Consider the following 25,000-nt stretch of genomic DNA (forward strand, 5'->3'; position numbering starts at 1 on the left):
TTGTAAGAGTATCAGCTTCGATGATTGCTCTCAATTGATTGTTGTCAACTTCCAATGGCCAGCCACTGTGCTCCTTTTCTTCAAGGCTCTCATCTCCTTTGCAAAACTTCTTGAACCACCACTGCATTGTATGTTTGTTAGCAGTTCCTGGGCCAGGTACATTGTTGATGTTACAAGTTTTCTCAACTGCTTTATGACTCATTTTTTTAAAAAAATAGCTCGAATTTGCTTTTTATCTAACACCATTTCTGTAGTTTAAAATAAGTATAAAATAAACTGCAAGTAATGTCATTAGCAAAAAACAAAGCAAGAGATGCACATTAAAATGATGTATAACATAACTTCATCTATTTAAGAATGTGTTCCATATCAAACTGCAAAGTTCCTCAGTGCAAAACTGCAGTTACTTTTTTACCAACCTGATAGACTCTTAAGGCCACTTAAATGTTGATGGGGAAGTATTAGTGAAAATGGAGATGTTTCAAATATGGGAGAGAAAGAAGCATGATAGGTTGAGGTCTCAGGAAGTACAAAGAACAGTCTGTGGACAAACTTCCTTGGAAGAGGATAAGATCCAGAGCAGAGGTAGTAGAAGGTAATGCTTTCCGTTTTGCTTCTAGAAAGAAAGAAAAATTGCGGAAAACCCCCAAGATGACTTACATTTTCTCTGTGAAGTGAGAAAGATTAGATCATTTCCTAGGTAGCAGGAGAGAAGAGGAAAGCATTGGAAATGCGAGAGAAGTCAAGATGGTTTGGAAAGGGTCGTTTGTTGGGAAAGGAAACATTGCAGGGTTGCTGGGTGAAAACTTTTTGTGATGGAATCCAATCTGAGCCTAGCTTATGGTTAAATTTCTCTTATAACACATCATTTAATAATGAGACTATACTATGGTTGGTATTATTTTCAGTCACCCATTTTATGTGTATATAAAGACATGTACAGATATAAAATAATTTCCATGGTAATAATGATTTTCTCCCTGTGGCTAGTCACTGCAAAACCAAAATTTTAAGTACAATTTGTTTAAAGTTTTTCTGCAAGTTAAGCTTGTTTGTTGTTTTTAAAAAGAATGACTTTTAAAAATGACTCGTTTTGTATGAGCAATGCATGTTCATTATAAAATAATACAGAAGAAATTAGTATTTCTGTACCAGTTGGGTGACCAGCATGCAGTTAGTCCAATTTTGTTTCAGTGTTTGTTTGTGCCAGCATACTTAGAATGTGAAATTTTGAAAGTGGCTGTAATTTCAAAGTGGGCCACCTTGCTGACTGGTAGGATCTCTTTCAAAGACTGAGAAATCTTATGGTATTTTACCTTGTGTATATAATCCACTTAGAGTATATACAGAGAGGAGTATTGTCAAAACCGAATGAACTGAACGATGCTCAGACTTAGCTTATTTTAGTACTCCTCAGTTGCAAGACGTAAGAGGATAGGTCCATGTTTACATCCTTTAGTCATGTTATTCTCATCTCTGATATACGGAAGTAATAGACTCTCGTGGAAAGGGATATAACTATCCAAGTGTTTCTTCAAGAACCACTCTTTGTCAGAAGCAATGATCAGCCTTCTCTGCTTGCTTTCTTTACCACTAAACAGCATCTGACGCAGTTGAATACTCCTTTCTTCTTGAAACATTTTCTTTCCCTTACTCCTATGAGAGCACACTCCTACTTTTTCTCAGACTTTGTCACCACTTTGTACTCTCTTTTGCCGGATCCTTTCCTATCAGACCTGAGTTTTTGAGTGGTCTCTCTATATGATGTTGTCCAGACCGATAACTTTAAATGCATCTGATAATTTCCAGTTTTATATCTCCTGTCGTCACCTTCCATCCTGCATGTAGTCCATTCCGTAGTACGTGCCCAGTACAAACTTTCCCATCTTCTCTACAGCAACAGTTTCATCTCACATTACCATTTATCTGCACCACTGCAATTACCCCCTACCTTAATCTTTCTGCCCTCACTCTTCTCCTCTCCCTTAGAATCTGTTCCTCTTAGAGTAACCACAGTAGCTTATTTAGCTCATAAATCATATATCGTCATGCTACTTTCCCTTTATTTAAAGCTCTAATCAATGGCTTCCCATTATAGCTAGAATAAAATTCAAACAGCCATGGTTACAAATGTTTGTGAACTGCTCTGCTTCTCCAATATCAATTTGATTTACCATCGTCTGCTGTGGTTCACCCACACTGACCTTCTTCCTACTTCTTAGAACTCTCTTCCTGTAGGTCTTCACATTACTCCCTCATTCTGGCCAGTCCAGTCTCAGCTCCAGTATCATCTCCTCAGAGAGGAGTCTTTGACTATCCTAGTTCAAGTATTGCCCAGCAGTGCTGCCCCCTCCCCTCCACACACACATGCTCTATCACATTGTCCTATTTTATATAGAATAGTACTAAAATGCAATGGAAACCCACCCCAGTACTCTTGCCTGGAAAATCCCATGGACGGAGGAGTCTGGTAGGCTGCAGTCCATGGGGTCGCAAAGAGTCAGACACGACTGAGTGACTTCACTTTCATTTTCACTTTCATGCATTGGAGAAGGAAATGGCAACCCACTCCAGTGTTCTTGCCTGGAAAATCCCAGGGACGGGGGAGCCTGGTGGGCTGCCGTCTGTGGGGTCGCGCAGAGTTGGATATGACTGAAGTGATGCAGCGGCGGCAGCAGTACTAAAATAGTTTTAAAAAATCAGGTGACATCCCACCACTAAAATGACCACAGGTAATATTTTCAGACATTTCTTGATTTTACAAAAAAAGTGTGATCTCACATTTTTAATTTATTTAAATAGGAAGCTTTGTCACAGTTTCCTATTTAAACAATTTTAAATACGAAACTTTGTAATTTAAGTGGAAAATTGGTATTACTTGCCAAAACTGAAGATAATAAGAATAAATACAGTGAAAACTACATATTTACTGAATTTTCTAGCCTTTAGAAGTTCTGAGGTGAGGTGTGCTCTGTTGATAAAAGTCAAATTTACAAATGTTAAACATTAAAGATCAGCAACATCAAACTGACATTTTCTCCTTGGCATAATCAGGACTAAAAGAGAATTAAAAGCAAAATAACTTTCTGATCAAGCAATTTAATATGATATAGTATAATCTTTATGATGACTTCTTTACTGGTAAAATATTTCCCCAAAAGAGAATTGTGATAGTAATTGTAACATTTTTGATAATAATCATTTTAGTTAATGTGAAGTTGAAATAACTTTCACCATGGACTAGGGTAAAAAACATTCTGGTCAAAGTAAGAATTAGTGGGGTCAGGGAGCAGAAACCTGAAAACTACAAAGTTTATTTTGTCCTGTTTTCAGATGAATTGAGGACATGAAATGATATTTCTCAAAATTAAAGTTTGAATATATTACTATGAAATTTCTTCTGAAGTATTAATTCCTGTATCCTAAAAAAATAGTGTATGTCCCGGTTACTGAAAGAGTTCTATGTACTGGATTCTCTAAGTACTTTACATATATTATCTAGTCTAATCATACCCATCTTCTGAAAGGTAGAGATATCTTCATTTTAAAGATATGATACTGAGATCCTTAGAGGTTCAGTGATTTGTCTAGGATTTTATGACCACAGGCCCATTAAAGCCCTTGTTCTTAACCAGTAGATCTTGTACTAAATAAAGATATGAGAGATTACTATAATGTGAGTATATGGTGATGTCTGTTGACCCAGGAGCATGTCTTTGGAAAGTAATCTCTAATTTTTTGGTTTTAAGAATGGGAAGTTTCAACCCAAAACCTATCAGTTCAGTCACTCAGTTATGTCCAACTCTTTGCGACTCCATGAATCGCAGCACGCCAGGCCTCCCTGTCCATCACCAACTCCCGGAGTCCACCCAAACCCATGTCCATTGAGTCGGTGATGCCATCCAACCATCTCATCTTCTGTCGTCCCCGTCTACCCCTGCCCTTAATCTTTTCCAGCATCAGGGTCTTTTCCAATGAGTCAACTCTTTGCATCAGGTGGCCAAAGGATTGGCGTTTTCAGCTTTGACATCAGTCCTACCAGTGAACACCCAGGACTTATCTCCTTTAGTATGGACTGGTTGGATTTTCTTGTAGTCCAAGGGACTCTCAAGAGTCTTCTCCAACACTACAGTTCAAAAGCATCAATTCTTTGGCACTCAGCTTTCTTTAGAGTCCAACTCTCACATCCATACATGACTACTGGAAAAACCATAGCCTTGACTAGACAGACCTTTGTCGGCAAAGTAATGTCTCTGCTTTTGAATATGCTGTCTAGGTTGATCATAACTTTCCTTCCAAGGAGTAAGCATCAGCAGTGCTAAGGGGAAGGTGCATAGCAGTACAAGCTTACCTCAAGAAACAAGAGAAAAATTAAATAAATAACCTAACTCTACACCTAAAGCAACTAGAAAAAGAAGAAATGAAGAACCCTAGGGTTAGTAGAAGGAAAGAAATAATAAAAATTAGGGCAGAAATAAATGAAAAAAGAAAAACAAAACAAAGGAGACCATAGCAAAAATCACCAAAGCTAAAAGCTGATTCTTTGAGAAGATAAATCAAATAGATAAACATTAGCCAGACTCATCAAGAAAAAAAGGGAAAAGAATCAAAGCAACAGAATTAGAGATGAAAATGGAGAAATCACAACAGACAACACAGAAATACAAAGGATCATAAGAGACTACTATCAGCAACTATATGCCAATAAAATAGACAACTTGGGAGCAATGGACAAATTCTTAGAAAAGTATAACTTTTCAAAACTGAACCAGGAAAAAATAGAAAATCTTAACAGACCCATCACAAGCACAGAAAATGAAACTGTAATCAGAAATCTTCCAGCAAACAAAAGCCCAGGACCAGACGGCTTCACAGCTGAATTCTACCAAAAATTTAGAGAAAAGCTAACACCTATCCTACTGAAACGCTTCCAGAAAATTGCAGAGGAAGGTAAACTTTCAAACTCATTCTATGAGGCCACCATCACCCTAGTACCAAAACCAGGCAAAGATGCCACAAAAAAGAAAACTACAGGCCAGTATCACTGATGAACATAGACACAAAAATCCTTAACAAAATTCTAGCAAATAGAATCCAACAACATGTTGAAAAGATTATACATCATGACCAAGTGGGCTTTATCCCAGGGATGCAAGGATTCAGTATTCACAAATTAATCAGTGCGATACACCACATTAACAAATTGAAAGATAAAAGCCATATGACTCTCTCAATAGATGCAGAGAAAGACTTTGACAAAATTCAACATCCATTATGATAAAAACCCTCCAGAAAGCAGGCACAGAAGGAACATACCTCAACATAATAAAATCCAAATATGATAAACCCACAGCAAACATTATCCTCAATGGTGAAAAATTGAAAGCATTTCCCCTTAAATCAGAAACAAGACAAGGGTGCCCATTCTCACCACTACTATTCAACATGGTTTTGGAATTTTTAGCCACAGCAATCAGAGAAGAAAAAGAAATAAAAAGAGTCCAGATTGGAAAAGAAGTAAAATTCTCACTGTTTGCAGATGACATGATCCTCTACATAGGAAACCCTAAAGACTCCACCAGAAAATTACTAGAGCTAATCAATGAATACAGAAAAGTTTCAGGATATAAAATTAACACAGAAATCCCTTATATTCCTATACACTAACAAAGAGAAAACAGAAAAAGAAATTAAGGAAACAGTTCCATTTACCATTGCAACAAAAAGAATAAAATACTTAGAAATAAATCTACCTAAAGAAACAAAAGACCTATATATAGAAAACTATAAAACACTGATGAAAGAAATTAAAGATGACACAAATAGATGTAGAATATACCATGTTCATGGATCAGAAGAATCAATATAGTGAAAACAAGTGTACTACCCAAAGCAATCTATAGATTCAGTGCAATCCCTATCAAGCTACCAATGGTATTTTTCACAGAACTAGAACAAATCGTTTCATAATTTGTAATGAAATAAGAAAAATCTCAAATAGCCAAAGCAATCTTGAGAAAGAAGAATGGAACTGGAGGAATCAACCTGCCTGACTTTAGACTATATTACAAAGCTACAGTCAGCAAGACAGTATGGTACTGGCACAAAGACAGAAATATAGTTTGATGGAACAAAATAGCCCAGAGATAAATCCATGCACCTATGGACACCTTATATTTGACAAAGGAGGCAAGAATATACAATGGAGAAAAGACAATCTCTTTAACAAGTGGTGCTGGGAAAACTGGTCAACCACTTGTAAAAGAATGAAACTAGAACACTTTCTAACACCGTACACAAAAATAAAATGGATTAAAGATCTAAACATAAGACCAGGAACTATAAAACTCCTAGAGGAAACCATAGGCAAAACACTCTCCGACATAAACCACAGCAGGATCCTCTATGACCCACCTCCCAAAGTAAGGGAAATAAAAGCAAAAATAAACAAATGGGACCTAATTAAAAGCTTTTGCACAATGAAGGAAACTATAAGCAAGGTGAAAAGACAGCCTTCAGAGTGGGAGAAAATAATAGCAAACGAAACAACTGACAGAGAATTAATCTCAAAAATAAACAAGCAGCTCCTGCAGCTCAATTCCAGAAATATAAACGACCCAGTCAAAAAAGTGGGCCAAAGAACTAAACAGACATTTCTCCAAAGAAGACATATAGATGGCTAACAAACACATCTATAGATGTGTTGCAAAGTCACAGATAGTCAGATATGCAGATGATACCACCCTTATGGCAGAAAGTGAAGAGGAACTAAAAAGCCTCTTGATGAAAGTGAAAGAGGAGAGTGAAAAAGTTGGCTTAAAGCTCAACATTCAGAAAACGAACATCATGGCATCTGGTCCCATCACTTCAAGGGAAATAGATGGGGAAACAGTGGAAACAATGTCAGAATTTTTTTGAGGGGGGACTCCAAAATCACTACAGATGGTGATTGCAGCCATGAAATTAAAAGACGCTTACTCCTTGAGAGGAAAGTTATGACCAACCTAGATAGCATATTAAAAAGCAGAGATATTACTTTGCCAACAAAGGTCCATCTAGTCAAAGTTATGGCTTTTCCAGTGGTCATGTATGGATGTGAGAGTTGGACTGTGAAGAAAGCTGAGTGCAGAAGAATTGATGCTTTTGAACTGTGGTGTTGGAGAAGACTCTTGAGAGTCCCTTGGACTGCAAGGAGATCCAACCAGTCCATTCTAAAGGAGATCAGTCCTGGGTGTTCTTTGGAAGGAATGATGCTAAAGCTGAAACTCCAATACTTTGGCCACCTCATGCGAAGAATTGACTCATTGGAAAAAACTCTGATGCTGGGAGGGATCAGGGTCAGGAGGAGAAGGGGACGACAGAGGATGAGATGGCTGGATGGCATCACTGACTTGATGGACATGAGTTTGAGTGAACTCCAAGAGTTGGTGATGGACAGGGAGGCGTGTCATGCTGCGATTCATGGGGTCGCAAAGAGTTGGACATGACTGAGCGACTGAACTGAACTGAACTGAACAAACACATGAAAAGATGCTCAGCATCACACATGATCAGAAAAATGCAAATCAAAACCACAATGAGGTACCATCTCACGCCAGTCAGAATGGCTGCTATCAGAAAGTCTACAAAGAGTAAATGCTGGAGAGGGAGTGAAGAAAAGGGAATGCTCTTACACTGTTGGTGGGAATGCCAACTAATACAGCTACCATGGAGAACAGTGTGAAGATTCCTTAAAAAATTGGAAATAGAACTGCCATACGACCCAGCAATCCCACTGCTGGGCATATACACTGAGGAAACCAGAATTGAAAGAGACATGTGTACCTCAGTGTTCATCACAGCACTGTTTACAATAGCCAGAACATGAAAGCAACCTAGATGTCCATTCGTGTAGCTGTGGTACATATGCACAATGGAATATTACTCAGCCGTTAAAAAGAATGCATTTGAATCAGTTCTAATGAGGTGGATGAAACTGGAGCCTATTATACAGAGTGAAGTGAGTCAGAAAGAAAAATACCAGTACAGTATACTAACACATATATATGGAATTTAGAAAGATAGTAATGATGACCCTATATGCAAGACATCAAAAGAGACACAGATGTAAAGAACAGACTTCTCTGGGAGAAGGCGAGGGTGGGATGATTTGAGAGAATAGCACTGAAACATGTATATCACCATATGTGAAATAAATCGCCAGTGCAGGTTTGATGCATGAGACAGGGTGCTCAGGGTTGGTGCACTGGGATGACCAAGAGGGATGGGATAGGGAGGGATATAGGAGGGGGGTTCTCATGTACACCCATGGCTGATTCATGTCAATGAGTGGCAAAAACCACTACAATATTGTAAAGTAATTAGCCTCCGATTAAAATAAATTAATTTTAAAAGGAAAAATAAATCGATCTGGCTGTCAAAAAAAAAGAATGGGAAGTTGTCCAAATGGCCACCGAATTTTCTGTAAGCTTGTATTTTACAGCTCTTTTAGACCTAGTTGATCCCAGGGCTATTCAGTTTTGAAAGCTAAATTTAATATTCCTTTCACTTAATTTTTTATCTTAATTTTTTGGCAATATTTTCAAAAATAAACTTGTTATTTGTATAATATGTCTCCACCTCATATATAAATAAATAAAATAGTGATACTGTGAAGCATGGGAACAACAATGCAGTTCAATTTCTATTGTCTCCTTGGTTAAAATTGAGTGCTGAAATGAATAGATTGGCGTTTAAAATCTGCTGATGCATTTACTTTAGGAACGTTGTTGAGGATATCACTATAATTACTCATTAGCCCCTACATCAAGATGGCTTTGTAAGAAATATTTCATTCTAAGTGTCATAAGTTTTTTATTTCTGTAACTGAACTGACCATGTTTCCTTTGTTGATCTGACTGCCAGATCTGATCTAACCTTTATTTTCAGTTTTCCTGTTTTATTGTGTTATTTGTATAAGTTGCCTCATGATGATAAGAAGTTAATATTGTGCCTCCAGGGAGACTTTTTTCATACTTTTTGGATATTCAGAAAATTTACCTAAACCATTGTCTGGTGTGTTTATTAGTAGGATATAATGTACCTCCTCATTTTTGACTTAATTTTGTTCATATGAATCAGATACTGTATAACATTGTTTGCCAGTAATACTTAAGTATTAATTTAAATACTTATACTTAATTGTAATAATTTACTTTAAATTTATTATTACCAAATAATTCCACATTAAGATATGAGGAGATCAATTATTTCTAATTCTGGGAAATTATATTTAAAAACTTTGCAACCTGCAATGAGAATGTCTTGGTCTTCTAGTATGTAAGAATGAGCTATAGTCACTGTTTTTCTCTTATCAAACTCAATCTAACTGTCTTTCATGATTCCTGTGATACCTTCTATCTAAAATAACTGGTCCTTTATGTTTGAAAACATCTCATTTGGGGAATATAATCTAATTGGTAATTTTAATTAAATTAATTTGTTATAAATGTGTTTATTGTTCTGTGGGTATACCATTGCTTTCTGTTTATAATATTTCTTAGCATTTGTTCATTTTTGTGATACTGTTATCTGATAATTTGAGTAAATCCCAGCTGAATTATGTTGCCACATTATGTCTTCAAAAGGGCATAAAGTCAGTACACATGCTTCAGTAATATCTGGTTGTTTTACCCTTATGTTTCCAGTTGGCAATTTGAAATTATGGCTTCAACTGCACTTTAAATATGTGATAATAGCATGTGTTTCTAATAAGGGCCAGCACCATTTTGTTCAGATAGTGTGAATGGTTGTCACTCATATATGACAAATGCACCTTCATCTGCTTCTTTGATAGCCCCCTAAAAACCATACCCTCAAATCAGGCCGATGAAATTAGCTGCTGTGTAAATTGTGTGTCTGAGTGGTTCATTATCTAATCACCGTCAGAACCACAGTGATAAAGTAGATTGAAGCAGGGAAGAGGTCTGCCAGATGATTTCACACACACACCCCCCACCCAAATCCGGTTTCCCTTGGAAACCCTAATAGTGCAGTTTAGAACTTCAGACTCTCATGCCTGGAATACAGTATCTTTTAATGTACCAAACCTGAAAATACCGGTAGTTCTGGAGCATAATTTTCTTTCTATAAAAATCATAATTTTATTTATTTCAATCAGTTTTTGAAATGTTGAAGCTCTTGAATTATTATTTTACTGATAGTGCCCTAAGTAGTATGAAATCGGGGGAAAAAATACTCTTACTTGTAAGAATTGAGAATAATTTGAGTAAATTGTTAACCTTCTAGGAATCTTGAATCACTCTAATAATGACCTTCTGTGTTATTTGTTTATTGAATTGCTTTGCTTTAATTTATTTTAGGTGCTTTTGAAGATGATGATATCACACATGTTGAAGGAAGTGTAGATCCTGTTCGAGATATAGAAATAATACATGAAGAGCTTCAGCTTAAAGATGAGGAAATGATTGGGCCCATTATAGATAAACTAGAGAAAGTGGCTGTGAGAGGTGGAGATAAAAAACTAAAACCTGAATATGTAAGTAAAATTTATAGCTTCTTTAGATATTTGAGTTCATTTTCTTTGATTAATTTTTTAAAATAAAGCACATATAATGTCTAATATTGTTATGGAATTTTAGGATTCAAGAATCATTTCTCTTTTTTTTTAACTTTTACTAAAGCAGCGAATACTTTTAAAGAGAAAAATGTAACAAGAAAAAAGCATTTTCCCTATTATTTGTAACTCCCCATCATTATTTATAATTGGTATTTATAGTTCCCCATTGCCTTTTTTCTTTAATTTTTTAAAAATTTATTTTTTTAATTGAAGGACAATTGCTTTACAGAATTTTGTTGTGTTCTGTCAAACATCAGCATGAACCAGTCACAGGTGTACATATGTCTCCTCTCTCAGAATGATTCAAGGATCATTTCTGTTAAAACATTATTGAAAAACTTTGTTTTCTCTTGGCAACAAAGGATCATTGTGATAGACTGGCTAAGTATTCTTAGCAAGCCATATTTAGCACTAATATTGAGTATTTATATGGTTACTATTAGTAGCCTCAAGTTTTAATGTTGGAAAGTGAAGTCACTCAGTCATGTCTGACTCTTTGTGACCCTGTGGACTGTAGCCTACCAGGCTCCTCTGTCCATGGGATTTTCCAGGCAAGAGTACTGGAGCCATTTCCTTCTCCAGGGGATCTTCCCAACCTAGGGATTGAACCCAGGTCTCCCTCATTGTAGGCAGACCCTTTACTGTCTGAGCTACCAGGGGAAACCTTTAATGTTGGAGATGTGGAATTTTCTGACGAAAACTTGCCGAATTTAACTAAATCACTGAATATGAGTTTTGTGGATTTGAAGAAGTGATTTATATAAGGAGTTGGTCTTCCATAGCAATTGACTGAATGAATGCACTATTAAAGTAGACAAATAATTTTAACATTTTATGCAGTGAAAACACATGTCATTGTCTTTAATGTTCAAGTATGTTTTCTATCACATTGTGACCACTCTTTAATAATATTCTAATCAATGTTTCAAAATTGGTTTTGAAGCTTTTAGTTTAAATACAAAAAAAATTGTCTTTTACCATAAAAAAGCAGCTTAATTATATATTTCCTCATTTATTAACATTTTCCATAAACTGTTCTTGCTTTTTATGGCTTTTTCTTTCTTTTTAACTCTTCATGTGATTTTAATATGCCTGTTTTTTATTTTCTCATTTCTCTGATTATCTTTTCTTTTTGTTTTCTCATTTAAGTTTGGCAAACACAGTTGATTAGGGAACTCTAATAGGAAGAAATCAATTACAGAATCTAAACATAGGCACGCTACCAATAAATTATGGTTGAAAGTGCCTGGTCCTAAAGCAGAGAGACCTGTGTTGTGCTACTCATTTCTTGATAGTTTGGAGCGAGTCCAAGTCATTTGACTTTTCTTGACATCATGGTTATTTCACTTTTTCCCTATGCAAATAGAGTGGAGAAAGGAAAGCAATTTGTCAGTGGAAATTATACAAGATTTAGGACAGAAAAGGAGATTTCACATATGGACAAAGATATTCCTTTCTGAAAAGGGGAAAAATCGTGAGAAAGATATTGGGATTGAAGGCAATTCCTTTGCCCCAAACAACATGGTTTTCTGATTAGGAAAAGCTGAGCAGTCATCCCTTAGTTAACTGATGCTTACTGACATTCTTACCTGTTTCAGAAGCATTAACTGTCTTAAAAATAAAATTTGTTTATCTTGCTTTTACTTATACATGGGGAAAAGAGACATCACATTCTTCTGAAATTCTTGGGCTACCATTTCCTGGTCTTTCTTCTTGAAGAAAATTAGAACATTAGAAAAATTAGAACATCTATTACTTCTTATTTCCAAACACTGAGATTATTTCATCATTTTCTTTCCTCTGATTTAACTGCTTCAGAATAAAGTATGTTTCTCAGCTTTCTTTCTGATTATCATTGTCCCTAAGGAAAATTTAAGTTAATTAAATTTCTCCCTGATGAGAGAAATTAAGTACTAATGAGTAAAAACTTGTTGGATAGAATTGAGCATTGGAGGGCCACAAAGGATTTTAATAACTAGGTTTTTTTTTCCCCCACTCCCTAGAGTCAATTTTTGCCTCTCTAGGAGTAATATTACCCCTAATGTGCATTTATGGGGGTTCCCTGGTGGCTTAGTGGTAAGGAACCCGCTGCAACAAGATCCTTAGAATTTCTAATGCATAATTATTTTCTGTAACCCAAGAAATATGGGAGCCAAGAGAGTACTAAATAAGATAAAAAGTCTCTTGTGACTTGGTCTTTAAGTCATGTCTGAGTCTTTTGCCACCCCCTGGACTGTAGCCCACAAGGCTCCTCTGTCCCTGGGATTTCTCAAGCAAGAATACTGGAGTGGATTGCCATTTCCTTCTCCAAAGGATCTTTTCAACCCAGGGATTGAACCTGAGTTTCATTCATTAGCAGGTGAGTTCTTTATCACTGAACCACCAAAGAAGCTCCAATAGTTTCCTAGGGCTGCCATAACAATTATCACAAACTAGATGGCTTAAAATGATAGAAATGTATTCTTCACAGTTCAAGAGGCTAGAAGTCTGAAGTCAAGGTGCCAGCAGGGCCATGTTCCCTTGAAAGCCTCCACAGGAGAGTCCTTTCTTGCTTTTTCAGGTTTTGGTAGCCCCAAGCATTCCTTGGCATGTGGCAGTATAACTCCAGTCTCTACCTCCATCTTCAAGTGGCCACCTTTCCCTGTGTCTCCGTCCATGTTCCCCTCTTCATATAAGTGAAAGTGTTAGTCACTCAGTCATGTCTGATTCTTTGTGACCCCATGGACTATAGCCTGCCAGGCTTCTCTGTCCATGGGGTTTTCCAGGGAAGAGTACTGGCTGGAGTGGGTAGCCATACCCTTCTCCAGGGGACCTTCCCTACCCAGAGACTGAACCCAAGTTTCATGCATTGTAGGTGGATTCTTTATCTTACGAGCCACCAGGGAAGCTTCTTATAAGGATCCCAGTTATAATCGGTTTAAGAGCCTACCCTACACCAGATAGGCATCTTTACCTAATTCCCATAACGCTACACTCTGAGGGATGCAGATTTCAACCTATCTTTTGAGGACACATTAAAACCTTAACTTTAACACCAGAGACATCAAGATCAAGACTGATTTTAAAGTGTATATACATTCTAAAATAAATAAATAAATAAAGTGTAGATACATTCTACTGGGCTTCCCTGGTAGCTCAACTGGTAAAGATTCCACCTGCAATGCAGGAGAACCCAGTTTGATTCCTGGGTCAGAAAGAAGGGATAGGTTACCTACTTACTCCAGTATTTCTTGGTCCCTGGTGGCTCAGATGGTAAAGAATCCAGCTTCATTGTGGGAGACCTGGGTTCAATCCCTGGGTTGGGAAGATCCCCTAGAGGAAGGCGTGGCAACCACTCCAGTGTTCTTGCCTGGAAAATTCCATGGACAGGGGAGCCTGGTGGGCTACATACAGTCCATGGGGTCACAGAGTCGGACATGACTGAGCAGCTAAGCATAGCGCAGCACATACATTCTATTTGGAAAGACAAAATTTGGAAATGAAGGTAGAAAGCTTTAAGGATCGTTTTATTTTGTATTGACTAATTATTTGGAAATCATCATACTTAAAAGATATTTATAAAACTAACAGTTATCTGATTAAACCACTAAATAAGGCAACCAGGAATTGTAAATAATAGATCTGTTTTTCTTGTCAGTCTCTCTGAATTAAATAATTAATGTCCCCCAAACATATAGCTATTAGCAGATTTCTTATTATTCTTAGGGCAGTTTTTAAAGTTAATTTTTACCTAACTTAAAAAACATTAAATAGGATAGATTAGAGATCTCTTCAAGAAAATTAGAGATACCAAAGGAACATTTCATGCAAAGATGGGCATAGTAAAGGACAGAAACGGTAAGGACCTGACAGAAGCAGAAGAGATTAAGAAGAGGTGGCAAGAATACACAGAAGAACTGTACAAAAAAGGTCTTAATGACCCAGATAACCACGATGGTGTGGTCACAAACCTAGAGGCAGACATCCTGGAGTGTGAAGTCAAGTGGGCCTTAGGAAGCATTACTACAAACAAAGCTAGTCGAGGTTATAGAATTCCAGCTAAGCTGTTAAAAATCCTAAAAGACTATGCTGTTAAAGTGTTGTACTCAATATGCCAGCAAATTTGGTAAACTCAGCAGTGGCCACAGGACTGGAAAACTTCAGTTTTCATTCCAGCCGCAAAGAAAGGCAATGCCAAAGAATGTTGAAACTGCTGCACAGTTGCGCTCAATTCACATGCTACAAGGTAATGCTCAAAATCCTTCAAGCTAGGCTTCAGCAGTATATGAACCGAGAACTTCCAGATGTATAAACTGGATTTAGAAAAGGCAGAGAAGCCAGAGATCAAATTGCCAGCATATGTTGGATCATCGAAAAGGCAAGAGAATTCCAGAAAAACATCTACTTCTGCTTCATTGACTATGCTAAAGCCTTTGACTATGTGGCTCACAGCATACTGTGGAAAATTCTTACAGAAATGGAAATACCAGACCACCTTACTGCCTCCTGAGAAACCTGTATGCAGGTCAAGAAGCAACAGTTAGAACTGGACACGGAACAACAGACCAGCTCAAAATTGGGAAAGCAGTACGTCAAGGCTATATATTATTATCCTGTTTATTTAACTTCTGTGCAGAGTAGATCAAGTGAAATGTCAGGCTGGATCAAGCACAAGCTAGAATCAAGATTGCCAGGAGAAATATTAATAACCTCAGATACACAGATGACACTATCCTTATGGCAGAAAGCAAAGAGGAAAGAGCCTCTTGATGAAAGAGAAAGAGGAGAGTGAAAAAACTAGCTTAAAATGCAAGTAAGAAAACTAACATCATGGCATCCAGTCCCATCACTTCATGGCAAATAGATGGGAAAGAATAGAAACAGGGACAAAGTTTATTTTCCTGGGCTCCAAAATCACTGCAGACAGTGACTGCAGCTATGAAATTAAAATACACACTTAACTTCTTGGGAGAAAACCTATAACGAACCTTTGCAGCATATTAAAAAGCAGAGGCATTACTTTGCCAACAAAGTCGGATTGTCAAAGCTATGGTTTCTCCAGTAGCCATTGTACAGATACAAGAGTCAGACCATAAAGAAGGCTGCACAATGAAGAATTAATGCTTTTGAACTGTGGTGTTGGAAAAGACTCTGGAGGGTCCCTTGGACAGCAAGGGGATCAGACCAGTCAGTCCTAGAGGAAATCAACCCTGAATTTTCTTTCTAAGGACTAATGCTGAAGCTCCAATGCTTTGACTACCTGATGCGAAGAGCCGACTCACTGAAATAGACTGTGGTGCTAGGAAAGACTGAAGGCAAAAGGAGAAGAGGGTGGCAGAGGATAAGATGGTTAGATAGCATCACCAATTCAGCAGACATGAATTTGAGCAAGCTTGAGACCTTGGAGGGCAGAGGAAGCTGGCATACTGCAGTCCATAGGGTCACAAAGAGTCAGACACGACTTAGCAACTGAACAACAACAATCTTTGACTCCTCTCTCTGATATACCGTTTATATCCATCCTGTTGATTTTATCTCTTGAATATTTCCTGTGTCTCTTCCTTCTTATTTTAAAAACTTTTTTAGTTCAGGCCTCGTTTTTGCTTTGGAGAAGGAAATGGCAACCCACTCCAGTGTTCTTGCCTGGAGAATCCCAGGGACAGGGGAGCCTGGTAGGCTCCTGTCTATGGGGTTGCACAGAGTTGAACACGACTGAAGTGACTTAGCAGCAGCAGCATGCTTAAACTGATTTCTTTACCTCCAGTTTTGCTCTTGTTCCCCACAATTAGAAACCGCAGTTCTCACTGTTACTCTGCTGATTAAGATACCTCACCATCTTCCTGCAAAATATTTCCAGCATGAGGTCCATGGCTTTTGAGTTTTCTTTGTGATCTGACCTTGCCTGACTTATCCTTTCTCAGCTCTTACAACAGTGAAATAAAGGTTTTCGTTTTAAATGTTTGAGCTCATTTACTACAGTTCTACAACTAAATGTCAAAAAAACTAGGATCATGGCATCTGGATTAATTACCGCATGGCAAATAGAAGGGGGAAAGGCAGAAGTAGTGACAGATTCCCTCTTCTTGGGCTCCAAAATCACTTTAGATGGTGACTGAAGCCGTGGAATCAGAGGACAGTTGCTTCTTGGCAGGAAAGCGATAGCAAACCTAGGCAGTGTGTTGAAAAGCAGAGACATTACTCTGCTGATAAAGTCCATATAGTCAGGGCTATGGTCTTCCTAGTGGTCATGTACGGTTGTGAGAGCTGGACTATAAAGAAGGCAGAATGCCCCCAAATTGATGCCTTTGAACACTGATGCTGGAGAAGAATCCTGAAAGTCCCTTGGACAGCAGGGAGATCAAATCAGTCAATCTTAAGGGAGATCAACCCTAAATATTCACTGGAAGGATTGATGCTGAAGCTGAAGATCCAGTATTTTGGTCATCTGATGCGAACAGACAACTCATTGGAAAAGTCCCTGATGCTAGGGAAGAGTGAGGGCAGAGGGAGAAGAGGGCGTCAGAGGATGAAATGGTTGGACAGCATCACCGATGCAATGAACATGAACCTGAGCAAACTCCGGGAGTTGGTGATGGACAAGGAAGCCTGGCGTGCTGCTGTCCATGGGGTCGCAAAGAGTTGAACACAACTGAGCAACTGAACAACAACTACAGCTCTTCCCTTTTGCTGTTCATTCAACTCCATTTCCTAGTCACCCTTTAGACATAGCCTGAAACAGAAGTTTCTTACTTTAAAAAAAAAAAATTTTTATTGTGGTAAACTACACATGGAATAAAATTTAACCACTTCACTCATTTTAAGCGTACAATTTAGTGGCATTAAGTACATTCGCAATGTTGTATGACTGTCACCACTGTCCATTTCCATAATTTTTCATCATCCCAAATTGAAACTCTGTGTCCCTTAAATAATAACATGCCATTTCCCCCTCCTCCCAGCCCCTCGTAACCTCTGTTCTACTTCCTTTCTCTGTGAATTTGCCTGTTCCTGGTACCTCATGTAAGTGAAACTGTACGATTTTTGTCCTTTTGTGTCTGGCTTATAGTTCCTCGGTGGTCACTTATTTATTTGAAGACAGCAGTTGGGAAGTGCAAATCTGTTTAAGACTAGCAGGATAACACAAAGAATGTCATGTGTTTGGGTCAAGGCACACAAGGATTAAACTCATATGAGACCAAATGAATACTTTAGAATCATGAGTTTATATACGCTGAGGGAATGAACTCATATAGGAACTGATGCTATGGTGCACATGCTAGCGGCACACTTTCCTGAGTGAATTTCTGTCTGTCCTCTTTCTCCTTGCTGTTGCTAGTGGAACACAGATGGAGAGAATTAAAAACAGGACATATCACTATCTCCATAAACTCATAATTACCAACCTCAAGTGGGTTGTCATCGATACCTAGCTTTCCTAGTTGCTCTCCTACTTCTCTAGCAACTTCTCAGTTTCTTTTAAAAAGATCCAAATCTATAATCATGATGGAACATACTTCTTTTAGTAACTGATATAACAAGCAGACAAAATTTTAGTAAGAATATAGAAGATTTAAACAGTGTGATTAAGGAGTTTGACCCAATTGACGTATAGAAGACTGCACCTGGCAACTACCAGTGTACCCTCTTGTCAGATACCAATGAAATGTTTGCCAAAATTGTTCTTACTATTAGCCATATAGCAAATGAACAAATGTCAGATGATTGAAATCATAAAGAATATATTATCTGGTCATTATGGAATTAAAAGTAGCAGTCAGTAATGAAAAGATTGCTGGAAAATTTCTAAATGTTTGGAAGTTAAACAGTACACTTCTTTTCAAAAAATAATTGTATTAATTTATTTATTTTGGTGGTGATGGATCTTTTTTGTTGCATGAGCTTTCCTCTGGTCGTGGCGAAGGGCAGCTGCTCTAACTGCAGAGCACAGCACTCATTGCAGTGGCTTCGCTTATTGCAGACCACAGGCTCTGAGATGCTTGGGCTTCAGTAGCTGCAGCTCGTGTACTCTAGAGCACAGGCTTCATGGTTGTGGCACACAGGCTTCATTGCTCCGCGGCATGTGGGATTCTCCAAGACCAGGGACCAAACGCTTGTCTCTTGCATTGGCAACAGGTGGATTCTTTACCACTGAGCTACCAGGGAGGCCTTAAACAGCACACTTCTAAAAGATTACGTTTTAAGGAAAAACTCTTAATGGAAATGTTTCAACCCTATGATAATGAAAATAACAATATTTCAAAATTTGTTGTATTCTTTTCTGATATATACAATCAGATTTTATAAATGTATAGTCTCAAATGTATACATCTAAAATAAGAAAGAGTAACATCAGTATTCTCAAAGTATCCATCTGAAGGAGTTAGAAAAGAACTCAGAAAGTAGATGACAGAAACAGTAAAGATGAGAGCAGACATTAATAATGTAGAAAAGAAACATGAAATAAAGAGGCTTAAAAAGGTCAAGTTGCTTCTTTGAAAACACTAATAAAATTGATAAATTCTTAGCAAGACTGGTGAAAGAGTGAAAAAGGAAACACAAAACCAGTACTAGAAATGAAAGAGAAGTATTACTATAGATCCAACAGACATTAAAATGCTAATAAGATATTATAAGCAACTTATGACAGTTATTTGAAAAATATGTGAAATGAACACGCATTTTTAAAGACTACTTAACAAAGTTAATGTAAAGAGAAATAAAAATCTTATTAGTCCTGTATCTATTGAAGAAATTGAACTCATAATTTAAAACCCTACTGAAGGAAAACTCTGGCCCAGGTGACTTCTCTATACAATGAAGTCTCACACACATTCTTCCAGCTAATAGTAAAAGAGAGAAAACTAACTGGCTTTACGAGGTCAGAAGAATCCTGACACCCAGACCATACAATATAAGAAAGAGAAGTTAAAGACAAATCTCTTTCATGAACATAAATGCACAATCTTAAATAAAAATATTAACAGACTGAATCTAGTAATAGATATTAACAATAATTATGACTAAAATCCTAGGAATGCAAAGCAGGTTGATATTAAAGATTAAAGTAACAGAATAAAGGAGAAAAATCATGATTGTCTTTAAACATTGAAAAAAGGATTTGATAATATTTGACTGCTCAGGGTTAAAAAAAAAATAAATAAAAGACCTCTAGAGGGTAATCTCCTTAACCTGAGAAAGGGTATCTACAAAGAAGGAACATATATAACCAGTTATACTTAATGGTGAAATACTGAAAGCTTTCCCCCTCGTATTGGGAGCAAAACCAGTCATGCTTACTATCACTGCTTCTATTCAGTCTCGTATTAGATAAAAGTGATTATTATTCACAGACAGCATGCCATGTGTTTAGAGAACATGACAGAATTTGGGATATAAACCATTGGAATTAGTATATGAAGTCATCTGGATTGTTGAATATAAGGTCAATATAAAAAATGACTTATATTTCATAATACAGAACTTGAAATGTTTTTAAAAAGATAGATGGAGAAGGCAGTGGCACCCCACTCCAGTTCTCTTGCCTGGAAAATCCCATGGGCGGAGGAGCCTGGTGGGCTGCAGTCCATGGGGTCGCTAACAGTCGGACACAACTGAGCCACTTCACTTTCACTTTTCACTTTGATGCATTGGAGAAGGAAATGGCAACCCACTCCAGTGTTCTTGCCTGGAGAATCCCAGGGACAGGGGAGCCTGGTGGGCTGCCGTCTGTGGGGTCGCGCAGAATCAGACACGACTGAAGCAACTTAGCAGCAGCAGCAAGCAGCAGTTGTAGTGACATTTTAAAAATTCAGATCAGTTCAATTCAGTTGCTCAGTCGTGTCCGACTCTTTGAGATCCCATGGACTGCAGCACGCAAGGCTTCCCTGTCCATCACCAACTCCTGGAGCTTGCTCAGACTCATGTCCATCAAGTTGGTGATGCCATCCAACCATCTCATCCTCTGTCGTCCCCTTCTCCTCCTGCCTTCAGTCTTTCCCAGCATTAGTGTCTTTTCCAGTGAGTCAGTTCTTTGCATCAGGTGGCCAAAGTATTGGAGCTTCAGCCTCAGCATCAGTCCTTCCAACAAATATTCAGGACTGATCTCCTTTAGGATTGATGATCTTGAAGTTCAAGGGACTCTCAAGAGACTTCTCCATCTCATGGAAGTTATACTAAAGTTTCTACACAAAAACAATAAAGCCTTTATTTAGAGAAATGAATGAATGAATGAATGGAAGGTTATACCAGTTTTGTTTTGATTGAAAGACTTGATATTTTAAAGATGTCATATCTGTCTGAAATTGATCTGTAGATTCAACAGATCCCAGTCAAAGTCATATCATGTTGTTTTAGAAATTGACAACTAAATTTTACATGGAAATGCAAAGGTCCCCAAATAAGCAAAACAGTTTCAAAGAACAAAGATGGAGGACTTTGTGCACATCAACCTTATATCAAGACTAGTACAAATCTCCAGTGATTAAGACAGGCACCAATAGACAAATTGACCAATGGAAGAGAATGGGTATACAGACACAAATATACTTCAATTTGTTGTAGAGATGGCACTGCAGAGTAATGGAGAAATACTTTTCCTAAGAAGTGGTGTTGGGGCCCCTGCCTGGTGGATCAGTGGTAAAGAATATTGCTGCCAGTGCAGGATACCCACGTCCAGTGCCTGGTCCTGGAGAATCCCGCATGCTGTGGAACAACTAAGCCTTTGTGCCACAACTATTGAACCTGTGCTCTAGAGCCCACAAGCTACAACTGCTGAAGCCCAGACGCCCTACAGCCTGTCCTCCACAACAAGAGAAGCGCACACACTCCAGTTAGAGACTAGCCCCGCTCTCTGCAACGAGGGAGAGAGCTGTGCAACAACCAAGACCCTGCATAGCCAAAAATAAAAAGATCTAAAAGAAAAAGGAAAAAGGAATGGTGCTGGGACAGTTGGAAATCTTTGTGGGAGAGAAAATAAGTTCTCACCCACCTCACACTACACTCAAAAGGCAAAGTTTACAGAGTAAAACTTATAGAAATTTATAGAATAAAGCATCTACAATATTGATATAACATAGAATATTTTATGACCATGGAATAAACAAATATTTTTTTAAACCAGAAACAAAAAGCAGTAATCATAAAGGAAAAGATTTTTAAAGTGGGCTACATTAAAATTAGGACTTTTACTAAACAGAATTTGAAAAGGTAAGCTTGCCGATACAGGAAATACAAGAGACTCGGGTTAGATCCATGGGTCAGGAAGATATCCTGGAATAGGAAATGGCAACCCACTCCACTATTCTTGCCTGGAAAATTCCATGGATGGAGGAGCCTAGGGGGCTACAGTCCATGGGTTCTCAAAGAGTTGGACACGATTGAGTGACTAAGAGCACACGCACACAGAGTAAAAGAACATATTTGTGGTATTTAGTAAAGAACATGTCTACAGAGTATGCAAAGAGCTGTAAATAAGAAAAAGGCAGCACAATAGAAAAATAGGTAAAAGACTTGAAGAAGTACTTCATAAAGGAGAAGTCCCCCATTAATCATTCGGGAAATACAAATTCAGACTGCAGTGAGATAGTATACAAATACCATAAATTGGCTTCCCTGGTGGCTCAGATGGTAAAGAATGTCTACAATGCAGGGGACCCAGGTTCGATCCCTGGGCTAGGAAGATCCCCTGGAGGAGGGCATGGCAACCCACTCCAGTACTCTTGCCTGGAGAATCCCTTGGACAGAGGAGCCTGGTGAGCCACAGTCCATAGAGTCCATGGGGTTGCAGAGTCAGACACAACTGAGTGACTAACACGTTCACACTTTTACCATAAGAAAACGGACAGTCTGAGGGAATGAGAAGCAAATGAAATTCTCAGACAGTGTTGATGTGAGTGTAAATTAGTACATCTGTTTCTGAAAACTGATTAGCAATGTATACTAAGTTAGAGTAAACCTGTGACCTAAAACTGTCTTAGGTATAGTCTCAAGAGAAATGCATGCATAAATTTACTAAAATACATGTACAAGAATGTTTATAGCAGCTTTATTGTAAGAGGTTTAACGTATAAACAACCTAAGTGTCTATCAATAGTATAGATAAATTGAGGTTATATTCCCATGATGGAATATTATGTGGCAAAGAAAAAACACACCACAGCTTATTTAACAGTGTGGATGAATGTCACAAACAATATTAAAGGAAAGAAGCTGGACCCAAACAATACTTACTGTATGATTTTATTTTCATAAATTTTAATAATGAGCCAGCTTGTGGTGCAAAAAAGCCAGGAAGTGATTATCTCTAGAGAAGAGTGTAACATGTGACTACATTGCTAATAATATTCTGTGTGTTGATCAGGTGGTAGTTACATGCATCTGTTTATTCTGTGGTACTTCATCAAGCTGTACACTTATGTATGTTACACTGAGTTTCTGTTACACTTCAGTATAACCCCTGTTCAAGTTTGGCCTCCAAGCCACTGATTATATTCTGCCATATAAGGTGAATCTTCAACTTGGATTTTTATTTTCTTGCTTTGATTTTGGTTTCCTTAAAAATCTATCTTAGTTCATCAGCACTCTTGACATCTTTTCCATTTTTTCTAACCTCACACTATTCTCTCTTTATGGCCTCATGCTTCTATTTCATAGATGCTATATCTTTTTGCCTTCTGCCAAGTATGCAAAATGATTCATTAAGAGGGTATTGTGGGTATGTGATTGTTTTCCTCTTCCTTTATGACTCTCCTTATTCAGTAGCCTTTTCATTAAAATCAGATTTGTGGGCTTTTCCTATTCCCTTTGTCCTTCCTTGAACATGGTAAAATTCATTCCTACTAATTTATGGGAGTCATAGGAGTAGTTGCCGTCTTTGTGAAAAGTGAAAGTGTTAGTCGTTCAGTCATGTCCAGCTTTTCGCGACCCCATGTACTGCAGCCTGCCAGGCTCCTCTGTCCATGGAATTCTCCAGGCAAGAATACTGGAGTGGGTAGCCATTCCTTTCTCCGGAGGATCTCCCCAGCCCAGGGATTGAGCTCAGGTTTCCTGCATTGTAGGCAGATCTGAGCCACCAGGGAAGCCCTGTTGTCTTTCTAGTAATGGTCAAATCTTCTGCTGAGATCTATACCTCAAAAATGAATTGGTTTCCATCCAGGTTGCCACTTTATAGTCAACAGGGTTCAGGAATATAGTCAATAGGGTTCAGGGACATTGCTGTTTTAAGTTTACACTATTTGCTTAAGTGAATCACATAACTGAAAACAAACATCTGCCAACGTACATTGCAGCAGGTTATTGCTAGAGTTAATCTATCATTTTAATTCTTGGAGGACATTCCCCACCCCTTAGCAGCATTCATCTAGTAGAGCAACAAATGCTCAATATTCTGATTCAGTTCAGTCGCTCAGTCATGTCCGACTCTTTGCGACCCCATGGACTGCAACACACCAGAAATCCCTGTCCACCCAAACCCATGTCCATCAAGTTGATGATGCCATCCAACCATCTCATCCTCTGTCGTCCCCTTCTCCTCCTGCCCTCAATCTTTCCCAGCATCAGGGTCTTTTCCAATGAGTCAGCTCTTCTCATCAGGTGGCCAAAGTATTGGAGTTTCAGCTTCAACATCAGTCCTTCCAATGAACACCCAGGACTGATCTCCTTTAGGATGGACTGATTGGATCTCCTTGCAGTCCAAGGGACTCTCAAGAGTCTTCTCCAACACCACAGTTCAAAAGCATTAATTCTTTGGCAGTCAGCTTTCTTTAGAGTCCAACTCTCACAGCCATACATGACTACTGGAAAAAGCATAGCCTTGACTAGATGGACCTTTGTTGGCAAAGTAACGTTTCTGCTTTTGAATATGCCGTCTAGGTTGGTCATAACCTTCCTTCCAAGGAGTAAGCGTCTTTTAATTTCATGGCTACAGTCACCATCTGCAGAGATTTTGGAGCCCACGAAAATAAAGTCTGACACTCTTTCCACTGTTTCACCATCTGTTTGCCTTGAAGTGATGGGACCAGATGCCATGATCTTAGTTTTCTGGATGTTGAGCTTTAAGCCAACCTTTTCACTCTCCTCTTTCACTTTCATCAAGAAGCTCTTTAGTTCTTCTTCACTTTCTGCCATAAGAGTGGTGTCATCTACATATCTGAGGTTATTGATATTTCTCCTGGCAATCTTGATTCCAGCTTGTGCTTCCTCCAGCCCAGCATTTCTCATGCTGTACTCTGCATAGAAGTTAAATCATCAGGGTGACAATATACAGCCTTGATGTACTCCTTTTCCTATTTGGAATCGGTCTGTTCCACATCCAGTTCTAACTGTTCTTCCTGACAGTTTCTCAAGAGGCAGGTCAGGTGGTCTGGTATTCCCATCTCCTTCAGAATTTTCCACAGTTTTTTGTGA

At 38.2% G+C, this 25,000-nt stretch overlaps 1 protein-coding gene across 2 annotated transcripts in view; it reads left to right on the forward strand.

The window, feature by feature from the left end:
* The window catches only part of OLA1 (Obg like ATPase 1), a 167,194-nt gene that overhangs the window by 88,071 nt on the left and 54,123 nt on the right, over nt 1-25,000 (forward strand). For both annotated transcript variants that reach the window (XM_069577184.2, XM_069577183.1), the window contains one exon: nt 10,362-10,537. In XM_069577184.2, the coding sequence (XP_069433285.1) occupies nt 10,362-10,537 (176 nt within the window). The remainder of the gene's footprint in view (nt 1-10,361; nt 10,538-25,000) is intronic.

This window comes from Ovis canadensis, chromosome 2 (assembly GCF_042477335.2).
Source record: "Ovis canadensis isolate MfBH-ARS-UI-01 breed Bighorn chromosome 2, ARS-UI_OviCan_v2, whole genome shotgun sequence".
Classification (NCBI taxonomy): Eukaryota; Metazoa; Chordata; class Mammalia; order Artiodactyla; family Bovidae; genus Ovis; species Ovis canadensis.